This window comes from Gymnoscopelus braueri (genome assembly GCF_963280865.1).
Source record: "Gymnoscopelus braueri genome assembly, chromosome: 20".
Classification (NCBI taxonomy): Eukaryota; Metazoa; Chordata; class Actinopteri; order Myctophiformes; family Myctophidae; genus Gymnoscopelus; species Gymnoscopelus braueri.
Genome location: NC_137622.1, coordinates 17,429,149 through 17,455,207, shown reverse-complemented (window position 1 = coordinate 17,455,207; position 26,059 = coordinate 17,429,149). Strand labels below are relative to the sequence as shown.

The following is a 26,059-nucleotide window of genomic DNA, read 5'->3' as shown; positions in this document are numbered from 1 at the left end:
GCCCAAAGTAAGCAACCCGGAATTACCAATATTTACAAGCAAAGTCGCTTATAATAAGCGGACATGGCAACGCTGCTTCCAGTCCGTCAATGAATAACGTCGTAGTAGTCCCACTGCACAACCAGGAACGACAGTTCCGGGACACAATAATAATATTATTTTTTTAAAGAACAAAGAAACCCGTCAAATTGGTTTCTTAAAATCTCTTCCATTGACTATTTCAATTATCTACCCATTTCAAATACTTCTAAATATTTGTATACTATAATATGATACAAATGTTAAAGCAATCGATGAGTAAACGTCCATAGACCATATTCACACGGCGGCCATATTGCCATTGAGTCAATGAAATGCCACCCCAGTTGCCACCCCAGTTGCCACAGCAACGCAGTGTTAAATTCCAAAATGGCCACTGTGTGAATATGGACTATGCATCATCGATGTTCTGACGCCACCTCCTGGTAAATGTGGAGACTGTAACATTAATTGAAGTATTGTCATTGGCTAGTTCCTAGCAACCTACCCTCCCTCCGGGCGATGGGATCTAGTTAGTATATACTACATTTCCCAGAATCCTCTGCTTCCCTGTGCTCGTTCCATTCAAACATGGAGGCAAGTGGAACGAGAGGTAAGGAGGATACCAGTTGCACAGAAGGAGGTGGCAGCAGCAAACAAGCAGAACCGACACCAAAAACGCCCGTCGTGAGTGAAGAAGATGCTGAAGCCGGAGGAGGAGACGAACTGGACGTGTGTTCGGACAGCTTCGACCCTCTCCTGGCCCTGTACTCCCCCTCAGTTAGTCTCCCCTATCCCAACATGAAGTGCTTCAACAACGTCGCGGAATACGAGAGCTTCCTCCGTGGGGGTCGCGGCCGGGCCAAGCCGCAGAACGTGGAGAGGAAGCAGCGGAAGGCCATGAAGGGGGTCGCGGACCCCGAGAGGATCGAGAGGCTGAGGAAGCTCATGGTGCAGAACCCCACGACTTCAGAAGAAGGGGAGAGCAGTGGCGCCCCCCAGCGGCGCAGGCACAAGAAGACCAAGAATGTCTTGACGAGGATGCTCTGTATGTTATTTACTAGCACGCACGTGGTGGAAGAAGGGTAACAGGACAGGTGGGCACTAGGGACAACTGGGCACCAAAACCACCTGGGCACTAGGGACATGTGGGCACCTGGACGAGTAGGGGTGGATATAACTGGGCACCTGAATTAGTGGGCACCTGGAGAGGTGGGCACCAGGACAACTGGGCACCAAAACCATAGTGCCCAGCTATCCCGGTGCCCACCTCTCCAGGTGCCCACTCGTTCAGGTGCCCAGTTATCTCCACCCCTAAGTGCCCACATGTCCCTAGCGCCCAGCCCCAGTTGTTCTGGTGACCACCTCTCCAGGTGCCCAGTCATCCCAAACATATGGTGCCCAGATGTCCCTAGTGCCCACCTGTCATGTATTCGGAATACGTTTCTTTACTTAAGTAAAAGTAGAAAAAAATACCATGTCGAAATACTTTTGCAAGTACTACATTCAAAATTGTGTACTTGAATTAAAAAGTACAAAAGTATTGGCATCAATACACAGAAATCAGAATACCCCATTTCAGTATTATAGTAATTGTAATTAATTGGTAATGCACTATAAAGTAGCGTACAATATATGCCTCTGAGATATAGGCTACTTTAGTGGAATAAAACCATACATTTAAAGTGTCCACAATTGACCACTGACTTAATGGTACTGTCACAGCAATATTCTGCATAAACACACATGCTTTCTGTTTGTTTATGCCCACACATAGTCCGTCAGTGAAAGGGTTAATTTAAATATTACTTGTCTTTGAACTGAGTTTTGTATAACTTTAAACCATTTTAGATTTGCATTTCTTAACATTGTGATTTCTGTTATCATTAAAGAGGGAGTAACATACTGATAAGCCTAAATCAAAATACTGTAGTTCTGTAGTTTACCTGGTCTTGGTTGTGTGTTTTAGTGTGCAAGGGAAGCCCTTTGGGAGAACTGCAACGCTGTGTAGAGGAGAGGATACGTGTCAAGGTTCACATCAGAACTTTCAAGGGACTGCGTGGAATTTGCTCTGGCTTCGTTGTTGCTTTTGACAAGTTCTGGAACTTGGTAGGTAATCTCATGATAATCCCATAGCCCTCATTCCTGATGTTAGAATGACCTGTAGCCACCAGTTACAGTCCAATACAGTGTTGGCATAATGTACAGTATTGTTATGTCTTAACTCTTCCTTTAACTCTGTCTTTGCCAGGCCATGGTGGATGTGGATGAGACGTACAGAGAGCCTCTACTTGGCCAGGCTTTTTACCATGAAAAAGCCCTTACGGTGTCACGGGTGGGTTACAAGGCGGTGGCTGTTCAGGCTCTCCAAAAATAAGTCATGTTAATAACTTACTAATGGTCTCACGGTCCCAGACTATCAGAGATCTGTGCCTATCATCTTAGGATTTCTAAATGCAAAGTAGTTGCTAAAACGGTGGCGAGTACAGCCGCTAACAAATATGCCTATTAGTTACGCATAGATATTTAGTTCATGATAGTTAGTTCATGTCATCACCCCAGTATGATATAAACACTGGATTTGTTCTGAAATGCATTTTGTTCTCTACTCAGTCTTAACAATGAGAGGTGGGAGATTGTCTTCACTCTCTAGTTGAGCGAAGCACTGAGAGACTGACTTGTGAGTCTGTCACTAATGTCTCGCTCTGTCTCCCAGCTCTTTGAGAAGTTGAAACTCCAGGAAAACCCAGAAGAGGGCAGTGAGCAAGCGAGAAAGCACACAGGAAAGGGGAAGACCAGTGTTCCTCAACCCGAGACTCCAAGACAGACTCAGGAGAGAGACGCCAAGAGCAGGGACCCGAGGCTATCGAGAAGCACCGCGAGGGTTAAAGACAATGAGCCTGGACCCACAGTGACGGCCCAGGCTCCAGAGACTAGCCAGAAAGTCCAGAAGAAAAGTGGCCATCCCTACGGGAAGGTCCACACACGCCACATCAACCAGCTGTTTGTACGAGGGGAGAATGTTCTCCTCGTCAACCCACAGCCACTCTGAACATTTCCCTTTTTATTTGGTCTGTTTCGAATAAAATATCACACAGCAGCTGAAATCACTTTGAAAATGAACAGCCAAACAGTGCTTCCAGGCTGGATGCAGACTTTGGTGAAGATCACTTGGATTTCAGTAGGTTCCGTGGAACCAGTCCAGTACAAGGGCTATCATTATATCATATTGATACGTCAGCCCTTCTCTGTTCCAACAGAGGGATCATGTTTCAAGTTAATTGAACTTCAATTATTTTTCAATTTTCATGTTTCAACTGTAGCTAAAAGCTTTGCAGTAGTATCCTACTCTTGTCATACATTATTTAAACTCATCTCTTGTTGTCTGGTAATGACCATCCATCTATCAATTAGCTTCTCATGAGGGAATTCCATTTTGAATGCTTCTTCACCATAATAAATGTTACCATCATTTAGACACGATGTACTTTTATTACCCAGCAGGTGGCAGTATAAACCCGTCACATGCCATCTGTGAAGCCATTGTCATGTGGAAAAAAAAGCTTGTCCCTTTATGTTGCTTTTCCCGTTAGTTTGAACAGGAATGACAGCGCAGTCTCAGCGGACTTCATAAATGCATTATGAATAATTGAGTTTGTGAAGCTCGAGATTGCAGATGGCACTCAGAAGCTGTCATTTGTCTTGACGTCTCAGATTGCCTTTACTCTTTAATGGGCACATTACCCATAAAAGCACAATTTACTGCCGCTCATGGAAGTTTTAAAGATGCAGCTTTTTTTTCTGGTTAAATGGCAGAGGTTACTTTTGGATGACGAGTGGAACGGAATGATTGCTTTTATTCTACAATGTTATGGGGTCTGCAGCACAGTTTTAAGTTTTTTTCCCCCCCTCCCTTGATTTCTTTTCTTAATTAGGCATGCAAACGCAATGCAAGATTAATTGCTCTCATTTTTCATATAATTATAATTAAACCATACATGGGATAGGAGAAACCTTGCATCGGTGGCAGGCAGAGCTATTGTCTAATATACTCTGCACTAAACTTGAAATATTTTTCATAAAGTGTGTCAGAGCGTCTCAGTTTGCCCTATTTCTCCACTTAACAAGTCTTCCTCTCCAGAGAGTCAAAATGGGGTTAAGTGTTCGACAGCGGCTGCATTTTTGTCTTGTTCGTCACCGCCGTTTGTTCCGACAAGTAAACCTTGGTAGAACAGGAGCAGAGGAGCAGGGCTGGGCACAGGTGTGACAGCACAATGCCGCGTTTAGATCTCCTCATGCTCATGACCTCCCGTTCGTAAACAATAGTGTAGTTGAGACTAGTACAGATAGGATAGGATACAATGTTACCATCCTTTTCTCTGGCCAAAAGCAATGTTTACTATCCACCAAGCATTCAAAATGGCACCGACACATCCCCATCTCAGACAGGCAGGGCCGGCCCTGTCCATCTGGGGGCCTTAAGCGGGTTTAGGCAACTCAGAAGACTTTTTTAATGCCACTTTAAATTAAATGTAAGACCAATTTATCAACAGCAAAAAAGTGGTCAATGACTAATTACTCAGATTTAGGATAAATGTTGTCCACATATGTAATAGAGTTCACCATAAAGGCTGAAAACAATACAAATATGGCTGACATTTTAAATGTATTGCATGCCAAAACACAATAACATAAATAAAATATCACTGTGTGGATAGGGATAGCTATTCTTTATCCATTTTGATCCCCTTATCAATCCATCCTTATCAATCTTTTTTTATTATTGGTAGTTGTTGGAAAATTTGGCAGGCCATCTGTGATCACATCATAGCCTTTCACACATTGTACAGTAGCGTCCCGTTTGTCACTTGAGCCCTATTTTATACTTGACGGTGTTGTGTGAAAATAGCCATCGCAATACAAACTCACAAGACCGGTGTCTTACAAGCCCTCCCCCATACAACCCAATAGCGCATAAATAAAGCCTTTAAAAACAAATATTTGTGCAGTGTCAATATTGTAATCTCATCTGCAACCCCTGGTCTCATTATTGCAAGTACACCATAATGCACTGATAAGCAGCCCGAGGCAATTTTTACATTCAGTTAAATTAATGCTGTGTAGCGTTCACCTTTCAGCTAATTGACACATTAGCTGAAATATTGTTATGGTATGCCCTCTACTTTTGTCTTATATGTACATCAATATATTCAATGGAACAAAAAAAAAGAAACAAACAGACATATTTACAGATCTTACATGTTCATTCTTACACAAAAAACATACTTAATGTAATTTCAGTGTCAAGTGTAACATCTTCAGAATTGCTGCCTTGCAGCTCTTTCTAAAGAGGCTAATGACACATCACACCAAATAACACACTCCATTAACAAATTTCAATCAACTGTTTAATGTTGTAGATGTAGGATCATGATGTGAAAATCAAATCAAAACAGGAGGGAAAAAAAACTAATTTAATTTTTCTCAAAGGATTTTTCTTTTTTACATTGTGGATAATCTAGTGTTTTCAGTAACAATCCTACTTTACAGAAGTTCTCAAGATTTTAAGTAGAAAAAAAAAGAAAAAAAACATAAAATAACCTCTATGGGTATTATATATTTTAGAAAAACAAAATGAGTAAATATATTTTGGTCATTTTAAACAACAGGTAATGCATCAGACCCCTGGTACATGGCTACTGTGTGCAGTCCCGTCTCAGGAGAGAAGAAGTGGTTCTTCAGTCACTCCAGAGGGCGAAACAACCCACCATTTATGTCTGGTCAGTGAATTATTTATTTCGTCATTGACGTACCACAAAATGTCACTCAGCTCAAATTCACTTGCATCAATCTCTCTGCTCTGAATGAAATAGCTCAATCGTTGGATCATGACAGGGGTCACAAGGCAATCATCGGCAGGCACTTAAAACCCTCTAAGAGTGTCAGTTTGTACCTGTACATTACAGATATGGATTAGGGCTTGGATTTTATACTTCATCGCACGAACCCTTTCTTGAAGCGTCGAGGGGCAAAAATGACACGTGCGAAGAAGTGCTTGGGAAAATCCTGAGTGTTCATTCACCCCCCGAGAGTGAACAAATGGAACACTCTCAGGAGGTAAATGAACACTTGAGGATTTCACAGTGTATACATTTGTCGTGTGAAAATTACGCACAACTTATGTAGTATAAATAACCATTAAAGGACAGCACTACAGATGAACCGGCTGGCGGTTCATTCAATCCCAGCAACAAATGCATGCTCATTTGACCCCCACAGCAGCATATTCTTCTGGAATGAGGACAAACAGCATCTCAACTGTCCGAAACGCTTCCTCTCATGTAATCTGCAGCAGCGACTGTTGGGATGTGAAAGAACCCAGACTTTGGAATGACAAAAAAGTAGCTACAGTGTCTGCCAGTCTTTGTTCAGCATTTTAAAAAAGAATAGTGAAGGCGGAGAATGTACAAAAAAAAAAGCGTAGGCAGCTTTTGACTGAGAGATGCACCAATGGATTCTTATTCACAATGAATAAAAAATAAAATACATGCTTGCTACTGCCGTCGAGACGAGTTCATTCTTTAGGTACTAGCCATTTCTGTGGCGGTTTTACTGAGATAATCACTGGTCTTAACAAGACAATGGTGATAATCAACATGTCCGCGGGGGTGGGATAATAAACGTACAAAGAGCAAAACTAATGAGCAACGATCACATCCAGTATCTGAACAGATACTGCAATCATGGCTCGAGGGCAGGAGTATGAATGCTGGACTTCATACGCAACACAGCAGTGTCTGCCCTCAACACTGCACAGTCTTATACTCCTTTTAAGAGGTTCACTAATGAGAAAAAAAAAGGCAATTGACTTACAGGCACCATGTACTGTAAGAAAAGACCCACAATCCCCCATTCCTCCCTATTGATTATCTCATTTGGAAGCAAACTGATTATACTTGTCTTCATCTTTAAAAATATATATATATATATGTACATTTATACCTATAAGAAAGGCCACAAAGTTAGGTCTGTTCATGTAGTCATTACCAACAGACTTCAATACAAACATGCATTCACTCAAATATTTGTTTCTTCTACTATAGGTCACAATTTGAGTGTGTGCACTGTAGAATTCTGAGTGTTAATTTAACTCAGAGTTAAATGGAACACTCTAGGAGGTTAAATTTAACTCAGAGTTAAATTATCAGTGAGGATTGTACCGTGTACACTAAAAGTACAATGTTAAGGTATCAAAGATACTGGCATTGTACCTTACAATAATAGCGGTCTTGATTGAGATACATTCACATGATTTTGTCTTTTTCCCCCAAATGATACAACTCTTCATGTCACCACTGTCTCTCATCCAAGTACTTAATAACTTATTTGTGTGGACAGGGGAAGTCTATTTACAAAGTCAAGAGAATAACAAGTACATGTAAAGTAACTTGACATTCTTTGAAATACATTAGAATGTTTAGATGGTTGATCAGGTTAACCAAACTGCATCCAGTAGAGTTACTGATAACATCTCTCTCTTAAAAAAAAATAAAGGAAAAAAAGAAACATTCTCTAATATATATATATTTTTTGCTATTCTGGTGATTTAATTTGATTGAGGTTATAAAGCATAATTGCCTTGACGTTGTCATGATGGCAGATGTGTCCGTCACACTCTTCCTCTCTCTGGCAATAAAAACAAACCAACACAACACGCTATGGTAATGTGTTGAACCCTGACAGATCATTGGTTCCAACTGAGAAAACATTCATTTTAGATATATTATGAAAGGGTAAAGAACAACATTGTAGGGTCTTGGTATTGTGATGTTCGACATCATTCAAGTACTCTTTGTTTGCAGCTCATTAGCAATCCTTCACCGACGGACGGAGAGAAAGAGAAAGAGAGATAGAGAGAGATTGACACCTATCCTCCAAAGCGCCGTCACTTTCCAAAGTTGCCAAAGTTGGCGAAGGCATCCTGTTTGGGCTGCTGAATCATGGCGGTGTTCATTCCCATAGCACCAGGCATCGCCATGCCCATGCCAGCCTGTGGCATCCCCATGTTCATCCCCATTCCCATCATACCCTGGTTCGGGGTCATGCCCATTCCCATCCCAGCGCCAGGGTGCATCATAGGATTTACAGGCGATCTGACTGGGGTGGAGCCAAAGTTCATACTGGCAAATCCCTGGGCGAGCATGTTAACGGGTGGCTGGTTCCCTGAAAAGAACACATCAACAAACGTTTTAGTAAAGGCTACATTTGCACAAACTAAAAGGTAAAGGTAAAGATAAACACATATTCTGGTAGTTTCAGTAACTTAAAGTAGGCAGGTCTATAGCAGGAATGAAAAGCAAGGATGTATAAATCAACAAAGTAGACAACTCATCTAATATTGTTTGTGAAAACGTATTAAGCATACAGTGCTTTGTGTCAAATTCAATACGGTGATTCTTTTTTTGTTTACCTTAAATAAATAAATAAATAATTGTATAAAATGTATAATTTTGGTCATACTGTAAGGACACGGCTCTGCAAATAAAGTTCAATTTACACTCTGTCACACAATGTGTCACTTGCTGACAAGCGCTGAGCTGCTCTTGTCGTTCGGTGACAAGTCATACTAAGTAGTATTAATTTGGATTAACTATAAACTAAACATAACCTCATTGACCCTGACATCCCCATTTTGGGTCATGTCATTAAAGGGCGAAAATGATCAATAATAGCCTAGGTTCATATGTGAAAATAGCCGATCCACAAGCTCACAACGCGTTTGCAGCGTGACACCTTCGAACGATAGCTTCATATGACGAAGTATAAATCAGGCTTAAATGGTTATTAATGAGGACATGGTCCACTGTGTACCCACAGTACTATGCTATGGATATACTACTACTCTTCTTACCTTGCTGGAGTGTGTTGAGGGTGGGCTGGCTGGTCTTGGGGGCCTGCATTCCTAGGAAGTCGAGGCTGATGTTGACTGAGGAGTCTGACCAAGTAGAAGGGACGCCAGCTTTGGACCCAGCAGCACCCTGAGAATGTAATCCTTGCTGTAGGGGTTGCATTGGCTGCATGGACTGAGGCTGCAGTGGAGCTCCTATGTTCTGGATGGGCTGGGAGGGACAGGCACAAAACACACACACAATGGAAATAAGAGCAGGGCTAGGGGGAAGTCCTGCACAGAAACGCAGCGAAAACCGAAAACATTAAAAGGGGAAAGTGTGCCGGTATTTAACATGAATCTAAAATGATGTAATTTTCCAGCACAAGCTCATGACAGACATAATGCATTTGGTTATTGGGAGTTTCAGTTATGTCAGTGATTTTTACTTGTCCTCCTCACAAAAGAATGATAGGATTCACGTTAAATATCTGCAAAGTTATAGGATGATTTCCTATAATAATGCCATGGTCTAAACCAGTGATTCTCAACCTTTTGATTTTCAAGGACCCCCCGGGATGATAAGCATTAGGCCACGGACCCTCATTTGATATGATTTTTTATATCTGGGACCCCAATCTATTATAAATGGTAGAATCCATGTCCATCTTGTTTCCATGAGTTCACTCTCTGAGTTACAGTCCCTTATGGGTCCATTTGGTTCCTAACTATTAATCCTTTAACACATTGGGTGCCAAAACCGTATATATACGGTTTTGCGCATACTAACGTTGAGTGCCAAAACCGTATATATACGGTTTTTGAAAAAAAAAAAAAAAAAATTAATTTTTTTTTCCTTCACAGCAACAGGAAATATCACTCCTACAACATTTAGACTCCAATCCACCTCCTGGTTAACTTATGACTTCAAAAACCTGTATCTCGGCTCCTGTGCACTTTTTTTTTTTACAATGTTAATTTAACTATTTTCAACTGGCTGCAACTATGGAATGGATTTCCGAATGTTTTAAATTTTTTCCCCCCGATTGTACGAGACCTGTATGTGTGTAATGAGGGGATCACCGTGAGGACGGTGATCACTGAAAATATTTTGTGACTACTTGAAAAAGGTTCAAAATGTTTAAAAAGTCCTGGCACTCAAAGTATAATATTTTAATAAACCTCTGGCACCCAATGTGTTAACTGGGGATCCCCCTGGGGGGGGGGGGGGTCCGTGGACCCCACATTGAGAACCAGTGGTCTAAACCTTCATTCTCAGACCCAGTTAACAGTACACATAGGTACTGTTCATACTAGACTGTGCAACCGTCTCTCTGTGAACTCATTAAAACATGTCATCTAAAGTAACTGGAATCAGAGGTAGCAGTCGTTCTTTTTCTTTTTAAAGTAGGCCAACAATGTTTTAATGTGAAAATACTGTCTACAAACGAGGCCTTCTTAATGTGTTCATGACTTCTCATTCTGTGTGTCAGTTAACAGGAGGAGTGGGTGGTTAGTGGGTGGTCTCCTGGGGGAGATGAGCATCTGGAGAGACGGTCCCCGAGTACCTACAACGCTTGTGTGTGTTTGTCTCCATGGTCAATGAGCAGTATACATGTTAGGAAGTGTCTGTGTGTGTGTGTGTGTGTGTGTGTGTGTGTGTGTGTGTGTGTGTGTGTAATGATCTAGCAAACAAAGCCTTTCGCATACAGCTTCATCAGGTAGATTTATGCCAAACACCTTGTTCTAATTTATTTCTACTTGCACTATAAAAACAAAAGGAAAAAAAATTCAGGCCTCTTTTGTGCAGTGAACTCTTTTTGTTTAATGCTCATATGTGTGATGTTTCCTGCCATCACCTGCACCAGGAAGAAATATGGGCTGGCAATGCTGTGCACGGGGAATGGATTTGCTGAATGGGTGTGTTAGCGCGTGTGTATATATGCAGTATATAGTAGTATCCATCCAAAGTTTGTGGACACCTAGCTTTTGAAAATGTTTTTTTTTCATAAATAAGCATGTTTTCAATAAGAAGAATGAGGTACAAGTCATAAAAGCACCACCTCTGCCTCAGGTCATTATGACCTGCCCTGTCAACCCACCTTAAAAACTGTTTTGAAGGCTAGGTGGCCTAAACTTTATATTTATATACAGTAAATTTACATTTTACTTTATATTTACTTTATATATACACACACAGTATCTGCATCCATGGGCATTGTGATAACATTGCTATCAGACAGGTATTATGGACTTCTGTCTTCTTGTCTGTTCCTGTACTGATGTGGACATGAATAAATCACGCAGACGTGTGCTTGCATGTGCAGTGAGACGTACCTGTGATATGGAATGGGGCAGGACGGTGGCGCTCATGCTCTGTGTGGCGTTCATGCTGAAGTTGAGGCTCTGGGAGGCGGTGATGGACTGAGTGGGACCCATCAGGTCAAACAGGTCCGCTGAGGGAGCGGCGGCAGCAGCAACAGGGGTAGCAGCGGGAGCCAGGGCAGGGGCAGCCGCCAAGCTTCCAAACAGGTCACTCGCACCTCCATCTGCAGGCTGTGCCGAGACCGGCATCTGCCCTCCAGGGAAGGCGTTCCACTCCCCAAAGTCCCCTGTGTTCCCAGTAGGGGCTGGGGCTGGGGCTAAAAGACACGAGACAAGAGGGTTAGGTGAACATACTTATATTATGTTCATGTAATTATGTTTTTTCTCTGTTGATGTTCAATCAGTCAAGGTGCAGACGGCCAGGTCAGTCCCTAGGTCTTTAAGTCTTTTTATATGCCGTTTTTTATTTGCGATAGAATGCACACGATACCTATGCCTCTATTTTCACCTACTGCCTACTACTCTATGCAATACTGTTATCGTATTTTTCAAAATCATTTCATAATATATTTATAAAGTGTGTCTTTCAGTTTAATACACTAACCTCACTGAGAAAGATTCCTAGCCATCAACAATGTTATCCCTTTTATTGATAAGCACAGTTTCTTTACCTACTTTCACCCTGGCGTCCCTATTTTGAGCATGTTAGTATAGGCGAACATTTTCATGTTTCCCCTGAGCATCAGTGCCACGTTATCAATATTTTCATTCAATCTTACCTCCCTCCCTCACCTCACTACCTCCCTCCCTCACCATCTCTATCTATGTCAGCTTCTTCCACCCCCGCTAACCTCACCCTGCAACCCCTGTCCCCTGTCATACATAACAGGAGTTGATGTGTGTCTGTTCTTGTTATGCAGAGCAGGTAGCAGGGCTCCATATGGCCAGGGCTCCCACCCCAGCATCCCTCTGAATATTCTAGCAGCGTGACTGTAACATCATGGCACCACGCATGCACAACACAAAGACACACAGGGAGGGAGGAGACTGATGGATAAATGGATAAATAAATAAATAAATAACTAATAAATGAGAAGGGAAGTTTATGAACCCACCAGGTTCTGAGGAGAGGCTGACGGAGGCAGTGGGCGAGGAGAAGTCAGCAAATCCACTGATGAGGTCTGAGAGAGAGAAACAGAGAATCGGAGAAAAAAAGAGTGGGGAGAGATAGAAAAAGAAAGTATGAGAGAGAGAATGAGAGAAGAATGAGAGAAAGAGAGAGACATCCACTTGTCACTTCAAATAAGTGAGTTCCAGGTGTGGTCCAGCATACTTAGCATTCCTACCGAGTCAGAGGGTGGTGGTGGATGGGTGGAGGAAATCAAACATGTGCTCAGCCCTCCCTCCCCCCTCTCTCTCTCTCTCTCTCCATCCACCAGGGACTGCTGCACAAAAACATCTGGTGCACTTAGCTCCTATATATCAACACCCCCACCACACCCTCCTGCACTGTCCCCAAACCTGCAGCTACCGTCAGCCTTAAGACTCGCTGCCTCGTGGTTTCAAACCCGCTGTGGTGTGACAAACAGAGTGTTTGGAGAAAGGAGTGTACATCTATAGGCTGTATTGTACCTGTGGCAGCAGGTAGACTGGGTCCTGAGTCCACCATCAGTAGGTCAGCCAGGCCGGTGCTGGAGGGCTGAGGGGCAGCTGCCTGGGGCTGAAACATGACAGTGACAAAGATCATTGCACAACACTGTGAGCAAATGCTTCAAGCAAGCTAGAGTATACCTTATTCTAAGTCTAGAATAAAGCATATGTCCAGAGAAATAGGTAAGTAATCGTTTACCCGGGGACTCATTGCATCAGATTGTAAAGAATTCCCAGACTGAATTCAGGCCTTCGCTTTAATCGAACGCTTAATTTAAAAGCAAATTTTCAGTTATTTTTTGCGCATGAGGAATAGATAGGATAGGATTTTTCCAAATACTTTTTTTCTCAGTTGGAGTGACCGTGCAGTAATCATGCACCAAGAACTAGGTTCTTTTATATACAGTATTTTTCTCAGGTGGAGTGAACGTGCAGCAATCATGCACCAAGAACTAGGTTATTTTATATAAAGTATTTTTCTTCTCAGGTGGAGTGAAAGTGCAGCAATCATGCACCAAGAACTAGGTTCTTTTATATACAGTATTTTTCTTCTCAGGTGGAGTGAACGTGCAGCAATCATGCACCAAAAACTAGGTCTTTTATATACAGTATATACACAGGATATACTGTACATACATAGCCACATATATAATATAAAACATAATAAAATAACTGCACAGTTACATCATGTGTGCCCAGAGCTGATGAGGAGTTTATTTCCTCTCAATCTCCTCCCATGTTAATGTGCCACCGACAGCTTGCAGGCGTTTCATCTAGTGTTGTGTGGGAGTGACTGACTGGGGTAGTTGTATCCTTTAGCTAAATGCTCAGTGAACATTATCAAAACTTAACCTCTATGAACAAAACGGCTTCATAAGAACACTAGTGGTTTAACTCAAAGAAAAAACTATAGCCTACAGAGCCTAATTTTCATTTCCTCGTAGAGACGAGACCCCAGTTGGTAATCAACAGTATGTTTATAAAAATATTCCTCCCACCAAATTACACACTTACACCGACATTGTTCTTCATTGTTCAGTTTATAGGTTGTATTTATAAAGATAATTTCCATTCGCTGGTGAGGCAGTGCAAGGCAGTTGTCAGTTCACAGTAGGCTTATCTCTAGATGGACATAGCCTATAGCCTAGTGATCTTTATAAATTCTTACAGTACAAAAACTACCACACCGTTTTGGTCAGATCTGGTGTCTGTATTCTTATTTCAATTACGCACCTGTTTAGAGCTGGTGTCTGGACTCTGGTCTCCCCCTGTGTAGCTGGCTGCGGCCCCGAGGTCTACTTTCTTGGAAGGCACCCCGCCCCTCTTCCGCGTTGCAACGGTTTCCGTTGCCTGGACGATCTGGACGCTCTTAGTGGTGACGGTCTCCTCTTCATCTTTGAACTCTCGTCCTCCTGTCTGGCCATTTCGCCTGTCTGGACGCCCCCGTTCATCCTCGTTGTCGCTGTGTGGATGACAGAAGACAAGACCGAGGTTCTGAGGTTTGATCACATGAGAAAGAATTTAGCATCCCTCCATTAAATTTGACACAAAACACATAGGTATGTTTAGACGGTTTCAGGCTGTAACCATTAACACAGCTGTCCTAAACATTGGAACCTTTGCAAACATCCTGTTTGTAACCATTACCCTGGGAAACAACATTAAGTATTAGAAAAAAACAGCTGCTAGTTAGCCACTGTAGCTAGTCTAAAAAAAGAAAATCTGTGAGCTTTCTAATTATCATTTAAAATGTGCTTTGAGCCTACCCCTTCCTAATGGCGTAAACAGCAGACAAGTGTTTTCACACATCTAGCAATAATATACTGTTGAAAGTCTCCATATTTTTCAGTTGAAATACATATCATGGCCAGAGCGAGTGTTTTAATGCCATTTTTATTTTAGTATAAAATACAAAGACAGATCCCCGAACTTCTGAAACTACCATTAAAAATAAAATTAAAAAAAACACACTTGCTGCTGCCATTAATTGGCCAGGCTTCCTGTGAAAAAGAGATGTTTAATCTCAAGGTGACCTCCTGGTTAAGTGAAGGTTACGTAAAATAAATAATTTGACACCAACATATATTTCAAGCGACACAAAGCACAGGGAATCCAAATCCCCAAGGGAGAAGCCCTAGTTTTGTTTTTCACAGCAGACTGCAGACTTTTTTATCTCCCCCCCCCCCCTCCCCCTCCCATTCTGACAGTCAATTGTGCAGGAAAAAATCCCCTCCTCTTCCTCATCCTCTCCCGCCTACCTGAATCGGTCAGGTGAGTCGTCTCTGTCCTTCTTCCTGAACTTGTTGATGGTGTCGTCAATGGTGCTGCCGATCTTGTCACTAATCTCTCCCAGCTTCTCGCTGAAGGGAAACGGACCCTTGCTCCTGTCCCAGTCATCGTCCCACTTCCCCCCTTGGTTACCACCACTACCACTGGAGTCATACTTGTCCCCCGCTGGAGGGAGGGAGGGAGCGAAGGAAGGAGTGAGGGGGAGAGAAGGAAAAGAGAGAGTGAAATGGGGGAGGTAATTTTTCAGTTTTTGTACACCTGGGTATTAGCTCGTTTAATTTCTTTTGAAGATTACTTTTTAGGTGTTTTTTGGTTTATTTAGGTACAAGGTGTCTGCAGGTGTCAGGAAGTTAAATTGAATACTGTTTAAGGCATTTTTAATGCCACCTAGATTTTTTTTTATTCAAGACTAAACTTGCAACGACAATAAACATGAACTGTATCGGGCTTCTGAGGCCAAATCTGTTCCTATTATATTTGGGTTTTTTTCAGTTTATCACTTGGCAAAACATTGTCACATCATATAGTCAGATTGCAAATGAATAATCGCCACAAAAATATGTAAAGACCTTTCAAAAACTAATGTAATACAACTTAATCTGTTTTCAATCAATATGAATTTCAGACTAATTAAGGAACCGTAGGCACCCTTTAAGTAGGAGTGACAAGCTGACATGTAACAGAGGTCTTCAGCTAGAAGTAAACTGAGGGACTTTGCAACGATGTGGTTGATGCTTAATATTTAAAACCAAACTCTATAAAAGGTTGTGGGGTCTTACAGTAGCCTCCGTATCCTCCTCCGCTTTCAGATGATGCTGATACTCCGATATATTTGTCTTTGTTCTTCTTTGCCTTCTTCCTTTCTTCCCTCAGCCGTTCATCGTCCTGGACAAACCCCACCGTTTCCTTCACCTTCTGACGAACATTAATACCCTGGTCCTTACCGTTCTCATCTAAAAGGGATAGAGACAGAATCAAAGAAAGAGAAATATAAATTGATTACCTCTGAACTTACTTAAAGAACAACTTAAGTTAAAGGTCAACAACTTACGTTTTTTTGGTGGTGTGGGTGTAAGTGATATTTCTTTGTATATATATAAAATATATATTAAAAAAAGTTTGTGTTTGAAAGTGTAAGCGCTATATTCAGATAGTAATCATTGCTACAGCATAGAATTTGTTCAATAAGTGTCCCCATCTCTTTAATAAACAGAACAGAACATTATTTTTCAGGTCGGGATATCAATTGTATTCAATCAGGAGAGAGAACTCCACTAAGATCATTTTTCAGCCTAAATCAAATTTTATAGTGTTCTAATTCCAATTTTGTTGGAATTCCTAATTTTATTGTTTTTGATCCCTTCTAATTTATTTGATTCCCCCCCCCAATTTAGTCATTATGCCAATCAATTCCTCCCCAGACACATTTGTGTGTCGTCACTCTGTTCCGACAGAGCGTGTTGTCCTACTGACTCACGTGCCGGTGAGGAGCCCCCACCGTTCTTCTCCTCTTGCCCAACACTGCCTGCTGACAGGTGCCGCCCTAGCCCGTAGGAGTACGTGCACTGACAAATATCACCCTCCTCGCCTGGCTTCCCTCCACCGGTGGATCCAAAACCCTAGCCTCTGCGGGTGTTGGGCAGGCACTTTACCACCGTGCCACCCGAGCGCCCCGACAATTTCACTTGTTTATCCTCTATACCCTGTATGCATTCTCTCTCCTGATGGGATCAAATTGGTATCCCAAACTGAAAATGTATATTCTGTTTACTAAAGAGCTGGAGAGACGAACACTCTATAGCAATGAAACACTTATTCAAACAAAAACGGGGGGAAAATATCACTTACACCACCTTTAAGAGAATTATGTATAGGGTTACTTGATAATGCTGGCAATTGATTCTGGTCCCAATCTCATGTTTTGATACAAAGTTACTCTTTTAGGGTAGGTATAATAAGCCTCGGCTTCAGCCTATACCTTTTCGGTGCCATTTTGTACTTGTAAACTAAACTGTAGTATGTTCATGTTCTGTTAAAAGGACCGAAATAAACTATTCATTCATTCATTCATGTGTTCATTGGCACAGGTTTCCTTAGTCTCTATGGGTTGAAACAGTTAGAAAACATCAGTGATGTTGCGCTATACTCAATGCCATACCATCAACAAGTGCGCTCTTGGGCGTGCACGGATGTATCAGTTCAGCTGAGTTTACACTCAATTTAAAACAGGCCTTCCCAGCATCAGAGGCAGAGGACAAATCAAACAGCTAAACAGAGGCAGCTTTGTTTCACTGATGCTACGGGCTATTTACACTCGATTACTGTAACACACGCCGTTGCTTTTCTCTGCATTGTCTTTAGACGAGTGCCCCCAATGTTGAGTATTAAACTTCCTCATTTGCATTTTTGTTTATATGTCAAGGAGCCGATGAGTTCAAGACGTGACCAAACCTTTTTTTTTTAAAGTTAAAAAAGCAAAACAATGGGGGAGGGGGGGGGTAAAGCAGTCAAGTCATATACATTTTTTTGTCTTTAAATCATGGACAACAGAAATGCAATTCTTGAACATCAACACAGAGGAGGGATAGCAGACATTGCTTGTAAACAACAGCTAGAACACATGTGGCTGAGACTGAGAGCAGTGAAAGCAGCTTTGGGGGGCAGGCAGTGTGGCTTTGAGGGTTTGTGGTCTAAGCACTGCTTAGGGCCTTCATCCATTCATTAGAGTGCACACTGAAGCTATTGTAGCAAATTAAGATATTACATTACTGTAAAAACACTCTGCTGTGTTAGGTGTGTGTTAGCACCACACTGCTCACTTTGATAAGGTTTGAAGTGTAAACTAATAAAACTAGATGAGTAGGTTTGGCTCACATGTAATATTCCCCAAGAACTGAGGCAGACAGATATAGATGAAGAGAATTATATGGTTTTTGAAATTGGAACAACAAGCACACCTGCAAACTCATGAGGGGTGAAAAAGGTTACCGAAATGGGGGGTCCATTTGGATGTTGCTTTTATGATTTGAGTATGTATAATTAACAGCCTATCGGAGCAATACTGTATCATTAGTGACATGGCAAACTGCAATTCAATCTAACAGTAAACACAGTATCAGAACCATGGTTCTGAACCACCCCTATTCCCCAAACAGTCAGCCACTCTGAAGAAAGAAATAGGGACTGGGAGGTCCCTAAAAATCAGTAAATTCATACTGTATTCTGTGTGTGTGTGTGTGTGTGTGTGTGTGTGTGTGTGTGTGTGTGTGTGTGTGTGTGTGTGTGTGTGTGTGTGTGTGTGTGTGTGTGTGTGTGTGTGTGTGTGTGTGTGTGTGTGTGTGTGTAATCTACAGCCCCTTTATAAACAGTGATGTCAGTGTGAAAGTGCTCTCTTCCCTCATCTGTGTCTTCTCTTGCTTTCCCGTACCATGCAAATGATATAAGGCCAAGATAAGTCCAAGCATGATTTGAGTAACAGCACACGTTAATGTTAGCTACAATAATAAAAGCTTACTTCAAGCTTTGGTACTAGACACATTCACCAAGGTGTAGAGAGGGTGTGCTCAAGAGGACGCCGACTGGCCCATAGAAATGCCTAAAACTACACTATCGATTAGATTATCCAATAAGGTTGGTGCTAGCCTGGATCGGCAGGAAGGGCAATCTCAAAGCAAAAACAGATGACGCGCAATCACAGTCATTCTTGCCTGACTCACTCAGCACCTCAGATCAACACGATTCATGTGAATGTCGCCGAAAGGCGACAAGTTTGCATGTATACTAGAGGAAGCAAGAGATATAACTGTTACATGCAGAGAGATAGAGATGGAGAGAGGGAGACAGATTGAAGACTTGACTTGCCTATACAGTGGTAGCTCTCTAATGATCTCAGATCGTAGAGATGTTCTCTGGCACTGGTGACAACCCTCTCTGATCCATTCCTGATGAGGTGGGCCAGCAGCAGCAGGGACTGAGGATAGGAATGACAGATCACAGCTGTTAGAAGAACATGCATCACTGAGGCCTATCTGTAGTCTTCAGGATGTTATGCTTATTGAGGATGGCATAATGGCTCTTTTTGACTATGAATTAAGGCGACACAGAATAAATCCAAATCTGAAACTTTCCTTCAACTACGGTAGTTATATTGTATTAACATAGTCTAAATAAAGTCTACATTTTTATTCATTCAAATAAGTCCTGTAGTGTACATTTAATTTATTTAATCAAATTGTGGCCTTTGTTACTTAATCCAAAGCTTTATTTCAATTCCTCTTGATTCATATTTGATAATGTTTCAAAATACAAACAAATAACAGCCCAAAAAAATTATAACTGTTAAATTATTTTAACAAAACATATGGAGCGATTTTGGAGCAGCACTTTTCCCCTTGAAGTGTGGAGCGGAAGTCAGTCTCTAAATGCTTCGCTCAATAGAGACTAAGGAAAATCTCGTATCGTTTGTTGCTAAAACTGGATGGAAACAATTATAGAGTTAAAAAAAAAAAAGATAAGATAAGATATATATATATATATATATATATATATATATATATATATATATATATATATATATATATATATATTATATTCAGAACCAATGCAGCCTTTAGGACGGTCATTACTATTATTACTATCATTATATTGGGGCTGTGACATTAACATTATTGTTTTCGGTATCTCAGATCTCCTGCCATACTAGCTGCAAGTTGGGCAGCTTGTGGAGAGAAAATACATTGAGCAGAGGACCAGAGCAGGGCGTGAAAGTCCTGTTGGCTCAACTCTGCTCACATGTTCCGTTTGAAACAGACCTTGTAGACTCTTCTCCAATTCTTCTTGTTGTCCCGTAGCATTCGAGCCCACAGCATGTTCATCACCTCTGGGAACTGCTCATACATGAAGGTGCATCTGAGACAGACAGATATAACAGAGCAAGAAAGAGGAGAAATGGAAAAAAGCGGTAAAATAAAAGCTTCTACTGTCAGTTAAAGATGTCCATAGAAATGGGTGACATTGAGTAACTGATTTTACAATCTCATTCAAATGACCCGACTTCCTCTTGGAGAGGAATCAGCCGTTATCTTTTCAAGCTAAATTATGCTGATGCTCATTAATATTTACAAAAAGTAGGCTTGGTGCTGCATTGTGAAACACTGAAGTTACGTGGGAGAGGAGTGGTGTGCTGACCTGGAAATGTCTGCCATCATCTGGCCTGAGGGTCCCCAGGGGTCATCGTTGGTGGCCTCCCTCACTTTGGACTCCACCTCAGAGTAGTTCATCACCACATTGGTTCTAAACCGCAAAAGAGAAACAAATATTGGTTCCAAAAAAATCTCACCGAAATTGTAAACAAATACTCAATTTCAAGTGAATAATATATGTGGCTCACTTTGAAAGCAACTTCTCCAAACTGGAATGAATGAAAGCCACTCTGATTACAACCACACCCGCATATACACCTGCACTGAATGGCTATAGGACAATAGCAGAGTGAGAGCACGTGTGCACGTGTGCGTGTGTCTGCATGTGTGTCAGTGTGAGCAAGTGAACACTCCCCAGTCCCCATGGTTAATAGTAATACCATGAAAAAGTCAGTAAGCAAGGACACAAAATGCTAAAAATGTGTAACTCACATACAATCATAGACACACACACACACACACTTAAGTAACAATAAGACTGGAATTTGTTAAAGGACAAAAAAGTTGCTTTGAGTAATCACATATCAAGCCTATTCCAAGGAAAAGCCCTGTCAGTGATACTGATAGCCAGGGGAAACGAACTACTGCACAAAAATAAGACAAATCAGCAGGCATAAGTAGTCTATTTGTACAACTAAATATAAAAATAAAAAGCAGGGCACAAACCATATTTTTTTGTGGTAAAGAAAAAAAACATAGGCTTGTCAATCTCATTGTGGTGGAAAACAGTAAAACACACTCAAAATATGTAAGGTATTCAACAAGCTTAACAAGTGGCCTTTGAAAATACTCATTATGATTACACAACCAACCCAATGCAAACCAAACATTAACCTATATTTACCAGACCAGGCTATATGCGATTGATTCATTCTGGTTACAGGCATATACCTCTAAACACGCTAGCATTCCTCAAGCCAGAATAGAATCGAATTTATTTTATTTTTTTATCTGACTAATTGAGTATTTGGTATTGCCAAATAGGTCTAAAATCTGCATTGATTAGCCAATGATGAGCTAAACACTGATGATGAGAGCTGCAGCCAAAACAGGGGGAGGCAAAGATTTGGAGCTGGCAATGCCCAAGTGCTTTCTCACCATTGCCACATCAGCAGCAGCAGTTCAGGGCCTCAACAGAGCAGCATTGACAATCAGCTAAGCAAAGGCACACCCTCTCTGTGGTTCTGGATACAGGCATGATTATCGCTAGGCTGTAGAGTTTGGTTCCCACATTAACAACATGTTATTATGTGTTGTCTAGGTCTAAGAAGATCTTAGAGAAGATCAGAAATACACAGCTAGTAGTTAGTTATTTGTTCTTAGCCTAGAACCTAAGCTAGGTGTGAGTACTATGTTTCTGCTAGGCCTGAATGCAGCCAGTTCAACCGATATTTCATGTAGGCCGCCTGCCAATGACATACTTTATATCTTCAAACTTTTAACCATGTCTGTGGTTAAGAATGAAGTATGCTACCTTTGCGTAGATGACTGTGAAGGTGATGGCCCAAACGAGAGGATGTTGTAAAAGTGACGCAACAAGTTATCTATCAGGGAACAGTGGCCTAGATATCACTCAGATCAAACGGAAGCCTAAATTATCTCCCAACGACTGTGTCTCTGTGACAGACCAACACCAATGTTTCCGTTCTCTGCAACTCATTTCCTTAAGTGACTCAACTACAGCTTAATTCTAGATGTTGATGGACCGACTTATTATGGCATAAATTCAGTGGTTACTCAGAGGTGAAATTATTTCTTCTTTTTTTTGCAACTTTGGACACCTAGAAAAGTGCTATATAAATCTCATGTAGTATTATAATGGTTTTCCTTGTATGCTTCTTTCTTTCTTTCTTTTTTTCACCCCTTTCGTGAAACTGCAATTGTTAGGAGCATGTACAACAAAGAACATTAGATTTTCTCTCAGCGCTCATGTATTTATGTTGACTGTCTTCTTCCATGTCTATGTCTACAATTTCTGTATAATATGTATTTTGTTTACTTGTCAGTTTATCTTATAACTGGCTGGTTACCAGCGTTGCCTGGTTTAAAAAGGCACAAAGAACTGGAGCTCATTCTATAACCCTGTTCACATACTACTGACGTCAGACATTTCCATATTTTTACTCCATTGACTCCAAGTGTAAAATTAAAAGTTTTAAACAGTTAAATATTTAAGTATAAAACATTTCAAAAAAGTTGCCCTGACCTTCCCCAGATCATAACACACTGCTATGCAAAGTTTTTCAGCCCAATCCGTTGTTGTGCCGTCTTCTGTGCAAAAATGTTAAGTTCAATGACAGGATGCATAAATCAGGGGTTGACACTAGCGGTTGCCCGACTGTCCATGGCAAGTAAATAAAACGTTTGGGCAAGTGGAGTTTGCTTTCAGGTTGCCCGATGTGCGTTTGAATGGGGAAGTAACTGTCGTGGAATTCTGGATCAATCAGCAATCGATGAGGCACATATGAGTCGAGAGAATATTCTAGGTGGTGTTTATGCTTTATGTACATGATATCATGGTCAGAAGTACAATAACACTCATGGCAGTGGCACGGTAGTTCTGCCTCGAGCACAAGGTAGAGATCATAGTTATACTGTAGCTGCTTCAAGGACTAACTGAACCATAACAAGATAGGCTGTACAAAAACAATAGCCATTAGGCCTAGTGGAGACATTTAGCCTAATATCCTAATGTATTGTAGAATATTATAAGTGATGGTAAAATATAAAGGTTAGATATAAGCAGCCATATAATTTCCTCCACATAACCGACCGTCTTCATTAAATATTTTGGTTATTCATGAAGGACAAATAATGCTACCTTTTTACAAGTAGCAGTTGAGCTCATTTAGGTTTTCAAAGTGACTGTCACCACAGTTATCGATTGGATTTAACATAAATTTGATTCACTTTTCAGGAAAATGGGCATGATGGACTTGGCAAGCAGAACTTGACCTGCACTTGCCCAACGGGCAAGTGCCTCTGAGACCTTAGTGTCAACACCTGCATAATGCCAATTCATGATTCACAGTTCGGTGTCACTACGTTATAAGCTTACTTCAAACCTCTTTTGGGCCTATCATTATAGGCTATAATGTTACTTATTTTTTTACAATCGCGATGCATGCAACATGTTATGAGCTTGCAGATCTGATATTTTTGCTATTTGTGAAAATAAGTGGTTAATGAACATGTGTTATGTCTGAAAGAGCCAGGATGAGACTAAAAGGGTGGGAAAGTCCCCTCCCCTCCCTCCATGCTCTGCTTACAGCCTTCCTTCTTTCACTCTGTGGGTTCGTCCTCTACTGTAACTCATGCTGAAAGGGGTCACACATCAGGGGGGACAAGTGTATTTGGGAAGGAATGCATTCTTACATCTAGAGAGTCTAGAACCTGCTGTTGCCTGAGCTTGTCTAACCAGCCGTTAAACTTTTTGAAGTTAAAAAGGTATTGTGCAACAGCAGTCTGCCTCTGTTGCCTTTACTCAGTTGTGCCTGCCAAACAAAGAGCCCATAACAGAACAAAAGATACAATGCTCAAGGTGTGGCCATAGTTCAGAGGTGACTTTATAAACAAATATAATTTGAATCATTGAATTGCTCCTGCTGACCTTCAGGTCAAACTGGAATGGTTGGTTAATGCATTATACCAAAGGACTCGCATGAAACCAACTGTGCAGATACTACATTATGCAAATATGCTGCATGCATATTGCCTGCCTCTGCTTTCAGTCCAATCAGTGTCTGGCTGAAAGTGAATTAGAAAAGTGTGTATTCAACAGGTCAAACTTTCTCAAAGAGTTTACCCACATCACTGCAGAACCATCAGTCATTGTGTGTTCTGTCAGGACTCTGCTTTTCACTTAATATCAAGCTGTTATCAATCACAATAATATGAGAGCCGTGGCTGCTGTAATGTAGGAACATGTACAGTATGTCTATGCAGGACTAGTGTAAGCAGAACTACAGTCGACACTTCGCCATATTCTTAAACAGGACTGCAAAACAGGCCTACATTTTGTTTGTTGTTGTGGCTAGTGTTGACATTAGGACATTAGGACTTTAGCCAAGGATGGCTGACTGCAGTAGAAAAGCAATGTGGTCAATATTGATACAAGACAATGCATTGATTTTAGGTTGTTAAGATACCTATCAGAGTAGTAATTCGGCTTTTTGATATGAACAACTAACGTTAAGGACTTATAGAGTACAGTAGCTACAAGTGGCACTGCATAACAGTGGTCACAACAACTCAAGCATGTCTGTCGATGTTAACCAAGATTTCTCAGAATGTTTCAAAGACTGGACTTGTCAGGGTAGTTTTTGGAACTCTGTGTCATCTGACTTTGATGCGTGTCAGTTATTTTTCTAATGCCCCAAACATTCAGACTCCCAGGAGCTGTCAAACTAGCTTAGCAGGCTAGCCTCAGTCGGCTAGCTACTAACTGCTAACTACTTTAGCCTGAAGTTAGCTAGCTGAATAAATAATACCCCCCACCCACTCTGTCAGACGGAACCAAAACCCAAACAACAAAGTGGATCAACAGACACACAAGCGTGTCGTCGTACACAGAGTAAACACACCGCCAAATGACAAACTAATCGATCACCACAAATAGACACCGACCAAGGCAGGGAGTTTATGTTAGCTTAGCCTAGCTAGCATACTTGTAAGCTATTACTTGGGACGCGCGAGCCTTTTTCGCTCGACAAAACATGACGTCCCTTCAGTTAAAACATTATGTTGTCAACTGGAATAAACATAAATAAACACTTTTCTTAACCTAAACACGATTTTCGTTTGTCGAGTGAAACACTCGGTACGACGAAGTATAACTGTCGCCTTCAACTTGATAGTGTGTGTGTGTGTGTGTGTGTGTGTGTGTGTGTGTGTGTGTGTGTGTGTGACGTGACGTCAAACTTTTGGGTACGTGTCTCTTTCAAGCAGGTAGAGAACATCATGACAACAATGTAGAATTATGAGCCGTTAAACGTTACACTCACGCTTTGTCCACCAACTCCCGAACCTTCCACATGTTCAGCATGTTGACCGTGACGAGGGGCTTCTGTTCTCCGCCTCGACGACTTCCGATAATCCCTTTTTATAAACGCCCAAACAAACAAACACACCGAGACGCCAAACCTTGAACTCCACCAAAAGTAGAAACTACTTCTTCACCTCTTCTCTCGCTGGATAGCTGGAGGAGGCGTGGTCATTGATGTGGGAGGAGCGTCCCGTCCCGTGCGAGCGTCGCGTCGCGTCGGGTTTCGGTGGAAACGTGGAACGTCATCGCCAGAAGGCGCAAAGCAACGTGGGAGATGTAGTATCATTAGTTTTGGAGGCTAGACCGGTGGTCCTCAGTGATGGAAGAAGTACTCACATGTTTTACTTAAGTAAAAGTATCAATACATACTCCATTGTAGATATACTCGGTTATTCAAAATGTACTTAAGTAAAAGCACAAAAGTATTGGCATCAATATACTTAAAGTACCAAAAGTAAAAGTACCGCATTGTGGAGAATGCAGTTCAAATCGACTCATTGTGGGCCTATAGTGTGAGCTAGTAGATCTGCTCTTTTCAAATGGCCAAAATATATATAGACTATGGCTGAAGTGGTTAGTGTGTGTTTTGTAATAATAATCAAAATGTACAAAGTAACTAGTAACTAAAGTTTTCATATAAGTACA

The 26,059-nt window shown here is 41.4% G+C and overlaps 2 protein-coding genes across 3 annotated transcripts; one reads left to right on the top strand and one right to left on the bottom strand.

Annotated features, from left to right (window-relative positions):
* Window positions 1-609: 609 nt before the first annotated feature.
* lsm11 (LSM11, U7 small nuclear RNA associated) lies at window positions 610-3,463 on the top strand (the record flags this gene model as incomplete). The annotated part of the gene is made up of 4 exons (XM_080415516.1): window positions 610-1,066; window positions 1,988-2,127; window positions 2,270-2,353; window positions 2,735-3,463. The coding sequence occupies 4 exons, from the start codon at window positions 610-612 to the stop codon at window positions 3,068-3,070; spliced, it is 1,017 nt and encodes a 338-aa protein (XP_080271642.1). The 3' UTR covers window positions 3,071-3,463.
* A 2,014-nt stretch (window positions 3,464-5,477) lies between these two features.
* On the bottom strand, window positions 5,478-25,544 carry clint1a (clathrin interactor 1a). Of its 2 annotated transcripts, none has more exons than XM_080416948.1 (12): window positions 25,374-25,544; window positions 20,357-20,461; window positions 19,981-20,077; window positions 19,031-19,139; window positions 15,949-16,122; window positions 15,139-15,334; window positions 14,114-14,342; window positions 12,863-12,950; window positions 12,346-12,411; window positions 11,243-11,547; window positions 8,930-9,137; window positions 5,478-8,241 (listed from the first exon to the last, which is right to left on the bottom strand). In XM_080416948.1, the coding sequence occupies exons 1-12, from the start codon at window positions 25,412-25,414 to the stop codon at window positions 7,964-7,966; spliced, it is 1,896 nt and encodes a 631-aa protein (XP_080273074.1). In that variant the 5' UTR covers window positions 25,415-25,544; the 3' UTR covers window positions 5,478-7,963. The 2 variants fall into 2 exon arrangements, with proteins under 2 accessions (XP_080273074.1, XP_080273075.1); XM_080416949.1 differs by having other exon boundaries at window positions 11,243-11,541.
* Window positions 25,545-26,059: the final 515 nt, after the last annotated feature.

Excerpts from the sequence above, each read along its gene's own strand:
- clint1a (XM_080416948.1), bottom strand. The coding sequence starts at position 25,414 with ATGCTGAACATGTGGAAGGTTCGGGAGTTGGTGGACAAAGC. Across the intron at positions 20,078-20,356 it reads ATGATGGCAGACATTTCCAG|ATGCACCTTCATGTATGAGC; the intron begins GTCAGCACACCA and ends TGTCTGTCTCAG. Across the intron at positions 15,335-15,948 it reads AGGAGGATACGGAGGCTACT|CGGGGGACAAGTATGACTCC; the intron begins GTAAGACCCCAC and ends CCCTCCCTCCAG.